Source organism: Centropristis striata, chromosome 15 (genome assembly GCF_030273125.1).
Source record: "Centropristis striata isolate RG_2023a ecotype Rhode Island chromosome 15, C.striata_1.0, whole genome shotgun sequence".
NCBI classification, from domain to species: domain Eukaryota; kingdom Metazoa; phylum Chordata; class Actinopteri; order Perciformes; family Serranidae; genus Centropristis; species Centropristis striata.
In genome coordinates, this window is record NC_081531.1 from 36,273,041 (window position 1) to 36,287,865 (window position 14,825).

General features: G+C 36.9%; 1 protein-coding gene across 1 annotated transcript in view; it reads left to right on the forward strand.

Annotated features, from left to right (window-relative positions):
• The window catches only part of LOC131986455 (short transient receptor potential channel 4-like), a 48,101-nt gene that overhangs the window by 26,529 nt on the left and 6,747 nt on the right, over positions 1 to 14,825 (forward strand). The window contains exons 7-9 of the mRNA XM_059351426.1: positions 11,225 to 11,570; positions 12,534 to 12,673; positions 13,921 to 14,121. Coding sequence (XP_059207409.1) covers positions 11,225 to 11,570; positions 12,534 to 12,673; positions 13,921 to 14,121 — 687 coding nt within the window. The remainder of the gene's footprint in view (positions 1 to 11,224; positions 11,571 to 12,533; positions 12,674 to 13,920; positions 14,122 to 14,825) is intronic.

Sequence of the window (14,825 nt, forward strand, 5' to 3'; positions counted from 1 at the left end):
CAGGTGGACGTGATGATCGACAGTCTTTTGTCATTTGTCCTGGCAGGAAATCTGTCCCGCTGTAAACAGTCAGCCCACCTGTTGCCTCTGGTTTAATTATTCAGGAGATCTCCCAACATGCCCTTCTCCTGCATCCCATCTATTAAACCCTTCGATCGCACCACTTTGATGTCAGACAGGCTAACAGTCCACCTAGCTTGACCTTTTTTTTTTTTTTATTAACGAAGAAACAAAGAAAAGAACAGTGGATTACTTATTTGGAGCCACAATATGAAAACAAAACACTAAAACACAATTCTAGACAACAAAGACTCAGAAACATATTTACAAATTAGACAATGTACACACAAATAACATACAAAGAATAATATAAAGGATAACCACAACAACAAAAATGAAAACAACGATACACCAGTACAAAGCCACACCACGAAAACAGACAGACAACCAAAAAAAAAAAAAAGCATTTTAATCTTTCTCAACCTGTTTTTTAGGCAAGGCAAGTTTATCCGTATAGCACAATTCAACACAAGGTAATTCAAAGTGCTTTACATACACATTAATAACAGCAAGTAACAATTGAAAACAGTAAAAACAGTCAATTAAAACAGGGAAATAGAAATAAAAATATAGATACAGCAGGATAAAAAAAGAGATAAAATAATAAAAAGCACAAGTCAAACATTGTGTAGTTAAAAAGTAAGGGCAGTAGAGTAGAGCAGATAATGTTCAAGTTAAGAGTATGCTGCAGTGTTTTTAGTCATAATTTAAAGTGTGCATTTTAATCTTTCTCAACCTGTTTTTTTAAAATTCATTATCCAGAATCTAATTATATTCTCTTCATTCTAATGAAGCAACCTTCTTTATTCTGTCTTTTTGTCATTTTCTGGTGAAAAACCACATCAATTGCCTGCATTTGGAGATTTTCTTTCACCTATTTTCAGCAGAGATGATGTAATTTTCACATTTCTTTCAGAATATGCAGTAATACATGTTGCTGTACTGTATTGTAGCTACCTTTAGTGTGTGGAGGGAATATAACGGAAGCTGTGTGACACTTGATTTTTTTTATAAAGCCAATTATAATATTGTTTTAAATGACAAAATGTCCCAGCTGCCTCGACTGGTTAGCACTCATTTCAATTAAAGTTTTTCTGCTGGAAATGCTCATTCTATGGCTACAAATAAATCTAGAGTGTTTAATCTCCTTCTTATAAGGTCATTTCTCTCTTTAAATTTTTTCCCACCTAAAAATTAAGGGAAAATCTGTTTTCAAACTAGTTTTAATGAGCATTTTTCTAAAATCTAATGATACATTTTTTTATTCTAATGAAGCAAGCATTCATTATTTTTCAAAAATAAATTATTCCAATATGTTGATTCCTTTTGGAAAAAAAAAACAATGATCAACTGCATTTGGAGATTTTCTTTCACCTATTTTGTGTCAAATTTAGTCAGAAATGTCTTAATTTACACATTTCTTGCAGAATATGCAGTAATATATTTTTGCTGTGATATAGCTACCTTTTTAGTGTGAGGAGGGAATATAATATATATAATAGAACCTCTATTATATTATATGTGGCACAGGATTTTATATAAAGCCAACCATCAAAGTAAATATTTCCTTTTGCAGCATCCATCTCAACCTCACCTCAACAATGCCAAACATTACACAAATATAATTATATTTTCCTGCATTGTAATCTTTCTTGTTTCAAGCCCTCGTTCTAATAATAAAACATGTGTTTTTTTATGTTTTTACAACAGAAAGGAACCTAACAGTCAACCACACCTGAGTTTATTTGACCTATTTTGACATCAAACTTAATCAGAGATGACTTAATTACACATTTCTTGCAGAATATGCAGTAATACCTGTTGCTGTGCTGTATTGAAGCTCCTTTTGTAGTGTGTGGAGGGAATATAAAGGAGGCTGTGGGGCGCTGGGTTTTCTATAAAGCCAGCCACCCAAGCACATATTTCTTTGACAGTAACAACAGTTATCTTGGCAGCGCTGTACCATAAGGTGTAACATTCTGTGGGATTTTTCAGCCAACAGTTCATTGAGTCAGAGAGAAAATATAGAGTATGTGAAGCATTACGCAGCAAGAGAATTTCCTCTCAAATGAGAATTTACAATGGAAATGGTTCAGCAGATCTGTCAATATAACAATGCAGATGTGATATCTGCACACGGTTACAATAACCATCATTTATAAATGGTAAACTAATAGTTTATTAATGTTTAATCATCATTTATAAACCGTATAAAGGCCATTTAGAATGGTGAATAGAAAATGTAATGATGTTGAACTATAATTTATAAATGCCAAATAGATTTCTTTACCATAAACAAACATAATTATTAGTTTATTAATAGCTTTACACTCATTATAACATTTTTAACACCATATTAAGTATGTAAATGATTTCAAAATGATTCTTATACCAAAATGTCCTCACTCTGTTGGTTAAAAACGTGTTCCGGTCCTCACTATGTAGGAAGTACAAGAACACACACACACACACACACACACACACACACATGCATGCAGAGCTAATTAAATTGATTGCTTTGTCTCTGTGACAGCTGATATTTGCGCCCCCTGTGAGGCGTCGAGGGTTAAGTGGACACTTAGTTGGACTGGAGACGTTTGCAAGACAGTTTGTGCAGAGAGCATTGATTGTGTTTGTGTGTTTGTGTGTTTGTGTGTTTGTGTGTTTGTGTGTTTGTGTATTTGTGTGTTTGTGTGTGTGTGTCTGTGGTGAGACAACCTCTCAACACTCCTGTTATTGGCGTGACGCTGAGTCTGGACCTGTGATTGTTTTTTATAGCAGCGACTGTTAATGAGTGTTGCAGCGTCATGAGGAGCGTTTCTGACCCTCCACTGGAGAAGATGAAGGACGTTTCTCCTCACAACCCTCTTGTTAGTCCTGTGTGTGTGTGTGTGTGTGTGTGTGTGTGTGTGTGCGTGTGTGTGTGTGTGTGTGTGTGTGTGTGTGTGTGTGTGTGTGCGTGTGTGTGTGTGCGTTTGCTTAACGTTATCCTTGTAACTATTTCAGTTTTTACATTTATGTGCTTTTATTTTCTTTTTTTTCACTTATTCTCCTCCTCCTCCTCCTCTTCATCCTCCTCCACTTCCTCCTCCTCACACCTCCTCCTCCACCTCACACCTCCTCTTCCTCCTCCTCCTCCTCCTCTTTCTCACACCACCTACCCCCCCTCCTCCTCCTCACAATTCCTCCTCCTCAAACCTGATTTTTCACTTCCTCCTCCTCACACCTCCTCCTCCTCCCCATACCTCCTCCTTCTCCTCCTCTCTTCCTCCTCCTCCACCCTCCTCCTACTCCTCTTCCTCCTCCCCCTCCTCTTCCTCCCTCCTCTTCACACCTCCACCTCCTCCTATCTATCCTCCTCCTCCTCTCGCCTCTTCCTCTCTCCTCCTCTTCCTCCTAAAACCTCCTTTTTCTCTTCCTCCTCCTCTTCCTCCTCCTCCTCCTCCTCTTTCTCACACAACCTACTCCCCCTTCTCCTCCTCACACCTCCTCTTCCTCCTCCTCCTCCTCCTCCTCACAATTCCTCCTCCTCAAACCTGATTTTTCACTTCCTCCTCCTCACACCTCCTTTTTCTCCTCCTCCTCCTCTTCATCCTCCTCCACTTCCTCCTCCTCACACCTCCTCCTCTTCCTCATACCTCCTCCTTCTCCTCCTCTCTTCCTCCTCCTCCACCCTCCTCCTACTCCTCCCCCTCCTCTTCCTCCTCAAACCTCCTCTTTCTCTTCCTCCTCCTCACACCTCCACCTCCTCCTCTCTATCCTCCTCCTCCTCCTCTCGCCTCTTCCTCTCTCCTCCTCTTCCTCCTCAAACCTCCTCTTTCTCTTCCTCCTCCTCACACCTCCACCTCCTCCTCTCTATCCTCCTACTCCTCCTCTCGCCTCTTCCTCTCTCCTCCTCTTCCTCCTAAAACCTCCTTTTTCTCCTCCTCCTCCTCTTCATCCTCCTCCACTTCCTCCTCCTCACACCTCCTCCTCTTCTTCATACCTCCTCCTTCTCCTCCTCTCTTCCTCCTCCTCCACCCTCCTCCCCCTCCTCTTCCTCCTCAAACCTCCTCTTTCTCTTCCTCCTCCTCTCTCCTCGTCTTCCTCCTTAAACCTCCTTTTTCTCTTCCTCCTCCTCACACCTCCTCCTCCTTCTCAAACCTTTTCTCTTCCTCCTTACACCTCCACCTCCTCGCATCCCATCCACCTCCTACTCACAACTCCTCCTCTCTCTCCTCCTCTCTCTCCTCCTCCTCCTCCCCCTCCTCTCTCCCCCCCATTTTCGGTATTTATCCTTGCATCTGTGCGTGTTTTTGGTCTCTGCTGCTGTGCTCCGAGGGTTTATAACCTCAGTTTATAATGCTGCGTAGAGAGCTCTCCCCAGGCTTCTGGACTAAAGAGCCGAGCTAACAGAGCAGTGTGAGCTTTGATGCAGCAGGAGGCCAAATCAGATAAATATGATCAGTAACACGTACACAATAAAGTGCAGATTATCCCCAGTGGCTCCCTGAGGGCTTCAGCAGTGGATTACTCTCATTTATACTGATGTAGTTGCAGAAATGTAGGTGAAGATTCCCAGTGTGGGCAGCAGCAGACGCTCTCTTTAATGTTAGAAACTCTCAGAGGGAAACCCATCGATATTTACATGCTGTAGTTTGACTTTGCCCCCTTGTGATACGTCGTAAAAACTGCAGTTCAGTATTTCAAGATGTTTTTTAATGGCTCCATTAAATGCAGATGAAACCTGACTAAGAGGAAGAAGTGTTATGAAGTGAAGGACCATTAACACTCAGCTGTTTTAGCAGTTTACCGTCTTCACAGTTCAGTCTCCAGTGTTCAGCAATGTTCTGCTTACTGCTTACTAATACTCATGCAGAATAGTTTTAATTACAAAAGTTAAAATAGCTCTAAACCACAGCTATATTTTCAATAGCAAACTAAATGAGCCGTTAGATCTGTTAACAGGATGCTGTGCTTTATCAAAATCATAAATCAGAAATGCTTTATTCATCCCTGACGGGAAATTTGTTTTGTTCCAGTTGCACCTGCTCTTGAATAGAAATACAGTTAAATAGAGACAGACAGGCATAGACAGATAGATAGATTATTATAAGTAGAATAAAAATAATATGTAAAAATAATAATATGCACATTATACTACCATATATAACAACAATACCAACAATATAAATGTAAATAACAGAAATAAAACAAGAAGATACACTACAATATATGCAACAATGTAAATAATAATGAGAAAAATTGATCTATGATTAAGTTTATTGAGGCAATAATTGTATAAAGAATAGTATGAATATAAGTTTAAATGTACAGAATAAATGTGCAGCATTAATGGAGTAAAAAATTACATTGCATAGTTAGGAGTTAAAAAAAATAATATTGCACATTGGATTTTTGCATGAAATGAATCAATGTTGCACTCATGAATATGTACATGTAAATTATTTATAGGTTACAGGTGGTTATTACTGCAGTACTCATACACATGTACACATATTTATGGCCATAAGGTCTAAGATTTTTGGATATTGTATTGTATGTTATGTTTTCCTGGTTTACAGGTTATGTTACAATAATCTACTTATCTATAATTTCCCTTTACCCACTAAGTCATTATTACTGATGATTATTTTTCAAATATCTTAATAGCACCTATAGTCAAGAGTAAAATAAAGGCACAATTTCTATTTGGATGTAGTTTGATATTTTTCCTATGTCTAGCTCTTCAGGGACACATTTTCATTGGACTATTTTCAGAACAAGCTTTCATGTTTTTGTGCTGTTTTGTCTCTGTGGTGTAAAGTCCACTGACACCTTGTTGTCATGAGTGTGAGAGCACTTGAGCTGCATTAAAGGTGACAGACTCACTCAGAAACCAACAGGAAGTTCAACAAGGAAACTGCAGCAAATGATGAGTGGATGGATGAAAGTCATGCATTTTCAAGAATAAAAGCTTTGGTAACACTTTATATTAAGGTCCTTGTAATAACCATTAATTAACAAGTAATAAGGCCCTTGTAAGTCCTTACAAGATGCTTATTAACATTACTGTGTGTTTACAAGCCTCTATAAGTGTTAATAATGGCATTATAATACAGCTAATAGCAGGCTATAAGAGATGTGTAATAAGAACATTAATAAAAGCCTCATGAGTATCTTATAATTCTTCATAATAGCATTACAAACACCCATAACCCACCCATTATGTCTTTGCCATGCCTTTATTAATCTTTTGTTTGCTTATTGATATTAAAATATACTTTATTGCTCATCTATTATAAGTTAACTATGCACTTGTTAACAGTTAACTATGCTTTTTTGCAGCTAAAGGGATCTAAAGCGAGAACAATGCTTAATTACTTGTTAATTAACCTTTTCATGCACAACATGGGTAAAAAATGACCCACATTCATGTTATTCAATGCTGCTGTGTGCTCTATCTTTTGATATCAACTTATTTTATGATTGAATATTCCACATATTCTTTAAATATCTTTTTGATAACAACAGATCATTTATTTCCATTTTGCTTCTCATACTTTATGAAGGAAAAAATGGTTTGTATTATTACATAGCTAACTTCTTGGCTAAGTAGCTTGCTAAGCTAAATACTTAGCCAAGAAGTTAGCTACGTAGTTAGCTTAGCAAGCTACTTAGCTAAATACTTAGCCAAGAAGTTAGCTAAGTATTTAGCTTAGCAAGCTACTTAGCTAAATACTTAGCCAAGAAGTTAGCTAAGTATTTAGCTTAGCTTAGCTAAATACTTAGCCAAGAAGTTAGCTAAGTATTTAGCTTAGCAAGCTACTTAGCTAAATACTTAGCCAAGAAGTTAGCTAAGTATTTAGCTTAGCAAGCTACTTAGCTAAAAAATGTATATGGGTCATTTTTGAAGCATTAGAAGGGTAGACAACACAAAAAGGGATTTTATTCCAAAATGAATAAAGGAAACATAAAAATTAGGATGTATGATGATCAAAAACAAACTAATTGAGGAAAACCTGGAATACTGAATGATGAAAATAATTTATTGCAAAGATATAGAACATAAAAACTCTGCACCATGTTGTGCATCAAAGGGTTAATGGTTATTACAAGGACCTAAATATAAAGCGTTACCAAAGCTTTTTCTTTCTTTGCATTTAAACTCTTATCAAAGAAAGAAGCAGCTAAAACTGAGCGAGTTGTAAGTGAGTTTCAGCAGAGCTTTCATGTGGGAGAAGCTGCAGGGGAACCTGTCTTCACAGTTAGAAAGCTCCCCACTTGTTCTCTCTCTCACGCTGGTTTTTTAAGCACTTTCCTGGCACTTTTTGGACATTCGAGAGCGGAGAGAGAGAGAGAGAGGAAGGGAAGGTAGTAGAGACACTTTCCCCGACTGGACCGGAGGGCAGAAGGATTCAGTCTGAGCTGTGTGAACAAGCCACCTCAGGCTGATATGACACTTTACTGCTGCTGAAGTGATCCTGACGGATGAAGGGAATAAAAAGAGGTGTTTGACATGTTTTTCACAGTGTAACAGGAGAAGAAAAAGACGTTTGTATAAGAAAGTTGCTGTTTGTAATAAATGGATTCAAGATTTTGGAATTTAAATTGATTTTGTAGCAGAAAACAACATAAATAATCCAAGCAAATTAGTTTATTTGGTAACACTTTACAATAACCATCATTTATAAACGGTAAACAGATAGTTTATTAATGTTTAATCATCATTTATAAACTGTTTATAGACCATTTAGAATGGTAAATACATAATTTATTAATGTTTAACTAACTTAATCATGTATAAATGGCAAATAGATGTATATTTATTTATAAACATGTCTATTAATGTACGTTTATAGTTACTTTACCATTAACAAACAATTAAATTATAATTAATTGTTTATAAATAGTTTTAGTTGCACCCATTTTAATATTTTTAACTCCATATTAAGTATGCTAATGATTTTGAAATGACTCATATACCTTTAATAAATTGGTTGAAAACATTTAACGATTAAATATGTAAAGCACTTTGTAAATGGTTAATAACTGGTTTATAAACATCTATAAACATTATTTAGTTGGTTATTGTAAATTGTTACCGTTTATTTTGCCATTAAAGCCAGTGTATGAGTAAATACTCATTTCTTAGCTGTTTTTACTCATTCTAACCAATATTATATATGTTTTATACCCCTTCTACTGTACTGTGTAGATCCTCTGCATATTTAGATATATATTATTTATATGTAGAAATATTATTTTATATATTTATTTATTAATTGATTGTTCATTACTACATACAACAACCTATTTTACATGTTAAAATATATTTTCTCTAATGTACTCTCTGGTAAAAAATAAATAAAAAAATAAAAATAATAATTATTATTATTATTAATAATAATAATAATAATAATAATAATAATAAATAATAATAATAATAATAAAATAAAAAAATTAAAATAGCAGCCATGTAAGTATTTTATGTTATGTATATGTCTTGTTTTTTTATTCTTAATTCTGTTTTTATATCTTTGGAAACTTCCCTATCTGTACCTGTCTATTCACCGATTCATCCCTGTAACAAAATACTGTTCACAAAATAAGAACAACTTCTTATTAAGTCCACAGATTTGCCTTTGTCAAGTACATAATCTTATTATGTTTTTGGAGATTACATTATTATTACAGCTCATGTGCTAAGACAAATATCAGCGTGGATACATTTCCTAATTAGAATGCTAATTAGCTTAATTTCTGACCTCATTAGAATCACTGTGAGTGTTTAATATATCATGCTGATTAAGGCAAGACATCCGGCAGCTTGAGTGCCTCCTGTTTACTGTCATTAATTAGGAATAATGTTCTGAAAAAGCAGACAGATACGAAAGAAACTTTTCTTGCAATCACAATTATCAAAGCTACCTTTAAATAGATAAGAAACAATTCCATCTATCTATAGCTGCTGCAGGATTTCAAACAGTGGTTTGTTTTTTAGTATTTTATATTTTATTCTCTCCCGGGTTAAAGTACTTCATTATAAGCCTGCACCAGCGGTCTGCCTCAGACTTTTGGCTGCTACTTAATGAGGTTAGCCGTTTTGTCTATAATAAGGTTCATGCTCAATGGAGTCTAATGAACAGGGACGATCAGCAGTGAAGCTTTCTCCTTTTATTCTTTCATTGCCACAATATGAAGGTAATACACAGAGTGAACCCCTTGTCATTCTGTCCCCTTTCATAGAGGATTGTGGATTTGTAGGGGGAGATAGCAGGGCAACAATTCATGCCACATAGAAGTGGTGTGGTTTTAGGTTTAGGTTTTATTTTATTTGCACAGTCCGAATTACATAAAATGACAAAAATAACATATAATGTAAAGTGCAGGGGGAGGCAGAAAACCCAGATGAGCTTATTTATTTAAAGCCTCCACCTAAAATTTCATTAGAAAGTAATAAACTGATAATAGAAAAAACAAATGTATAACATCAAGAAGTTATAATGACAATAACAAAAACAATTAAAAACAAAAATGAACATGTTAAAAAAGTGTATTTGTGTGTGAACTAGAATTTTAAAGCTGCAGTAAAATGAGCTTTTAGACATCTTTTGAAGCATTTTACAGAGATGGAGTCCTTCGTTTCTCCCTTCCTCGAACCCTCATTGTCAGTTGAACTGTGGCCAAACAAAAGCTAAAAAACAAAAATGTGACAACATCATGTTCTGGTCATAAATCTGTACTAAAACTTTGATAAATCATCTATTAATTAAAAATATTTAGATGAATAAGAGTCCAGAACATTTACGGGATAGTTTGGAAATTAAAAATCCATTCTGTGATTTTGATTAAAAAATTTGGAGATTTCTGTATTTTCTGCGATTGGATGACGAGCACTTTTGTTTGTAAACTGCTGAAGAATCTTCTTATTGACATGAAATATTACTACCAATGGATTCCTCTGATCTTCCATTTTCATATGACACCAGTATTTTCTCAATACACTTAAAATGTAGTGCTTTAAAGCCTCTGAAAGAAAAGAAAAACAGCATAATAAAAGAGAGAATTTCTCTCCTCCACTCATCCATGAATTTCTCCCCCTCTTTTTTTCCCCCTCTGCATTTCCTCTCAAATTTTGTGACAACACTGTAGTTAGAGTATGGAAATATGAGCCGTTCTCCTCCAGACCCCCGACACAGATAGGGATCTCTGGTTCCCATGGTAACCAGGCTGCAGAGTTGGTGAATTGGCGCCCAACGGTGCCGGTGAACACTTTGACTCTGATATAGAGCTTCACTGTGATATTTCACAACACTGTGAGTGTGTGTGTGTGTGTGTGTGTGTGTGCCCATGCTGTGAGACTCATTTATATAATACTGTATGTTTGTTTTTGTTTTTTTTTAAAGCGGCAATTTATCCCAGATACGTCTCGATCATCACCAGATGCTGCTGATGCTTCAGTCCATTTGGCAGAAGAAGCACATCTGCAGTTTTGATGCAACTGATATTTTGGCCTCGCTGATCGTTTCAAAGCTGCACCTAGTTACCAAGAGGAGCATGAGGATAAGTTAGACAAGATTCCCTTTTGTTTTTCCCTTTCATTCGCTCAGGTCACATAAGGTACTGATCCCACAGAAAACAGAAAACATCAAACAGGCTAAACAATGCAAAAGAAGACAGAATATTTCCCACGTCTAGTCAAACATTTTCAATTATTCCGATCATGGGAAGGAGACATAAAAGGCTGTCTGTTTCAGATGAAGGTCCCATCATATTCTCAAGAAGGAGTACCAGGTTGTAATCTCAAGAAAATCATCCAAAAACATGATTTTATTCCTCTTTCTTGCATGTAGATTCCTGTGAAAGCTTCTTTTTTTTGCTTTTTTCTGTGCCAACACAGCCGTTACCTGATTTCCCTCTGAAATATCTGTGTGTCTATGATTACTCTTCAATTTTTGACACCACCAACACATCCTACTCCTACGTTTGCTCTGAACTGGAACTTGCTGCAGTTGCTAATTCTAGCTCCGTGGTCACCAGGGCATTATGTGTTAAAATCACTGCCTAGCCTTGGGCTGAGTCTCCCAGCAGGGCTACATGCAGGAACCAGACCTTGGATTAGTGTTTTAGGACTTTATTTCTGTAGATCAAACAGAAAAGTGAAACTCTCCCTTGTTTCTAGTTTGTAGCTCAGCCCAACTGCCAGCAGCTGTTGGCGTCCCGGTGGTATGACGAGTTCCCGGGCTGGCGGCGGCGCCACTGGGCGGGGAAGTTCATCACCTGCGTGTTCATCGGCCTGTGTTACCCCGTGTTCGCTCTCTGCTACCTCATCGCTCCCAAGAGTCGCCACGGCCACTTCATCCGCAAGCCCTTCATCAAGTTCATCTGCCACACCTCGTCCTACCTGACCTTCCTGTTCCTGCTGCTGCTCGCCTCCCAGCACATCGTCACCACGGAGCAGGACCGCCAGGACCGCCAGGGCCCCGCCCCCACCACCGTGGAGTGGATGATCCTGCCCTGGGTGCTGGGTGAGTAGAGGGGAGGTCTGATCTACAGTACCAGTCAACAGTTTGTAATTAACCCATTTAGGCCTAAACAACTGGAAAAACATGCCTGTAAAACCTCTGGGCGATTTTGAAAGAACCCCCTAAAACCTGAAGTTTTTCTGGAAATTCAACAGAAGATTTTTCAGCCTCTGTAGCAGATAGAAATGAAATTCAAAAAGTATTTGAGAGCTTATACCTGTGGCTTTCATGAGAAGTTGAGTTTATTTGTCCAAACCTTCAATAAGTTTTTTAAAAAATCAACAAACTCAGCAAATGTTACATTTGACTGAATAAAAAATCCTATGCATAATACTAATACATGGCCATTAGCAAGATGCTAACATGATATGACCATTGGAAGAACAAGACATAGTTCTCATTAGCCTACTGTAATAAAAAAAAGTAATTATCATAATAATAATAATAATAATAATAATAATAATAATAATAATAATAATAAATAATAATAATACATTTTATATATTGCACTTTTCAGGGTACTCAACAACGCATAAAGTAATATAAGACATAAACAGTCATGATTTCTTATATCATCATCACAATCAATTATTATCAATATTAATATATTATTAATATTATTATTATGGCCCTCACTCTGTATCTCTACCACCATCAAAAAAATTAGAAAAAGCCCAAAAATAACTTTAAAAAATAGAAAGAAAAGGAGCTATATTATCCCATCAGCTCTTAGCCCAGGGCTGACGAATATGTAGTGCAGAAAGCCCTTTAGTCCTGTTAATACAGTTTTAATGTATTAATAAAACTCATGCCCACCAGAGCCAGAAGCGTCAGAACTCCCACTCACCTAAAGTTGTCTATGTAGACTTTTATTTACACAATTTAATGCCTAAAATAACTCGATACTATCCATTCAGAAACAAGTATTTTGTGTATTTACTGAAAGGATGATTTCTGTATTTCTAGGTTTCATCTGGGCAGAGATCAAACAGATGTGGGACGGTGGTTTCCAGGACTACGTCCATGACTGGTGGAACCTGATGGACTTTGTCATGAACTCTCTCTACCTGGCCACCATCTCCCTCAAGATTGTAGCCTACACTAAGGTAATGTCGTGGCAATTTTGACAACTGCCCTAAGTTAATGGGTGAGCTGGCCAAACACAAAGCACTCAATACTCTGTTCAGCAAGTTTTATTCGTGTTCCATACACCGCACAATCCCGAATGGCTCTTTTACAGTACAACAAAGTCCCGTACACCGCATGACTTATGACTGTTGCTTTACAATAAAAAATAAAAAAAAACATTACTCCACTGTAAAATACACTGGCACCATGTTCATGGCAAAAATATACTGTAATGTATATACACAAGCCATCATTTTTGCATTTATTTTTTGTGAAAAAATACTTTTTCTCACTGTTAAATGTACTAAACACCATATCTCTAACAGAAATATACTGTAATATTTAATGGTAAAATCTTTAATTTATGCGGCATTTATAAAGTATTTTCTTGTCAATTATATGGCAGAACAGCGTTTATTTTGATGGAAAAACTTTTTATTTTTTACGGTAAAATATGGAATAAAAGGGCAATCTTGAACGTGAAATCAACAGTGCTTTACCGTAATGTTTACAAAAAGTTGCACCGCATTTATTACGGTAAAGTTCTGGCAACCACAGCTGCCGTTTTTTTACCGTAAAAACAACAGTGTTTTTTTTTTTACAGTGCAATTTACTTTCAGGCCACTAAAAATGAACTGTGAAAGTAATAAACACCAAATTGCCGCCTATTTTGCAGCATATTAATGTTCTGTACATGTCCTGCATTAAACTACAGACCATTATAGAGAATGAATGTTTAGTTGTATGCACAGCGTGTGGGAATTCCTGCAGGTTATTGTCTTTTTAAGACTTAAATAAACATTGAGTAAACATTATTTTATGTCGCTATCTGCATGCAGCAGTGGTGGAAGAAGTAACTGGATCCCTTTTTGCATTTTCAGTGCCATTCATTTTAAGGCTGGGCTATTGCATTGACAGGCCACTGAATGGTATCATGAGAGATCTGGTCTCACAGGAATCCGTGAAATAGCCACGGACTCGCTTAACTCAAAATCCGTGGAATAGCCACGGTTGTTATCATGGTGTTATCATTGTTAAGTTCACAGAGTCAGTTCCCACAATGCCTTGTGTCTTGAATATCAAGTACCTCATGTCCCACCATGCAGGAAACACCAAATTTCCTTCACAGTAACCACCTATACTTGAGAAGCAGTAAAACACCCAGGTGTGGAGTCACTTTCTTATGTTCTCTCTTGATGTGTCTGCCCTCCTTCGTCCTGTTCAGTACAGTGGGACTAAACCCAGGAACCAGTGGGAGATGTGGCACCCGACGCTGGTAGCGGAGGCAGTGTTTGCTATCGCCAACATCTTCAGTTCGCTGCGCCTCATCTCGCTGTTCACAGCCAACTCTCACCTGGGGCCGCTGCAGATCTCTCTGGGCAGAATGCTGCTGGACATCCTCAAGTTCCTCTTCATCTACTGTCTGGTAAACACAGAATTGTTTGCACATATAAGCACGAATACAGAAACACATGGTTTGGCTTTACCTTTTTAGGGGCGATTTTGTCCATTTTTAACCCTTTTCATCATGCCAATTCAAGCCAAGTTGTTGTCATTTTAATCTATATAACCTGATAATAATTTTTTCACTTTGACTTAATGGATGAACATTTTTAACCCAAAAACTCTGTAGACAACATGATCTCACAGGAATCTGTGAAATAGCCACAGATTCGCTTAACTCAAAATCCGTGAAATAGCCACGGAATCGCTCAAATTTCCGTGAAACTGACACGGATTTCGCTACAATGCAAGTTAATGACAGTCATATCCCGTGGCTATTCCAACATACAAAGTGATTATGTACATTCACTGAGTGAATATTTAGAAAATAAAACATATATTTCTTGCTAGAAATGTGATCAAAATCCATTTTTATCCAGAAACTAAGTCAAAATATTGATTTTTCACTAAAAATGAGAGAACTGTCCACCGTGTCACCAAAATTTGAGTGATTCCGTGGCTATTCCACGGATTCCTGTGAGACCAGGTTCCAAAAAACACACACACAGAAAAATGAAAATTTAGTTTTTCTACTTTCAAAAACACGCTCATGCTCAATGAAGAACTGAAAGGTTGCAAATATAACATATAAGAGGTAACATGAGGAGAACATCTAGTTCTATATTT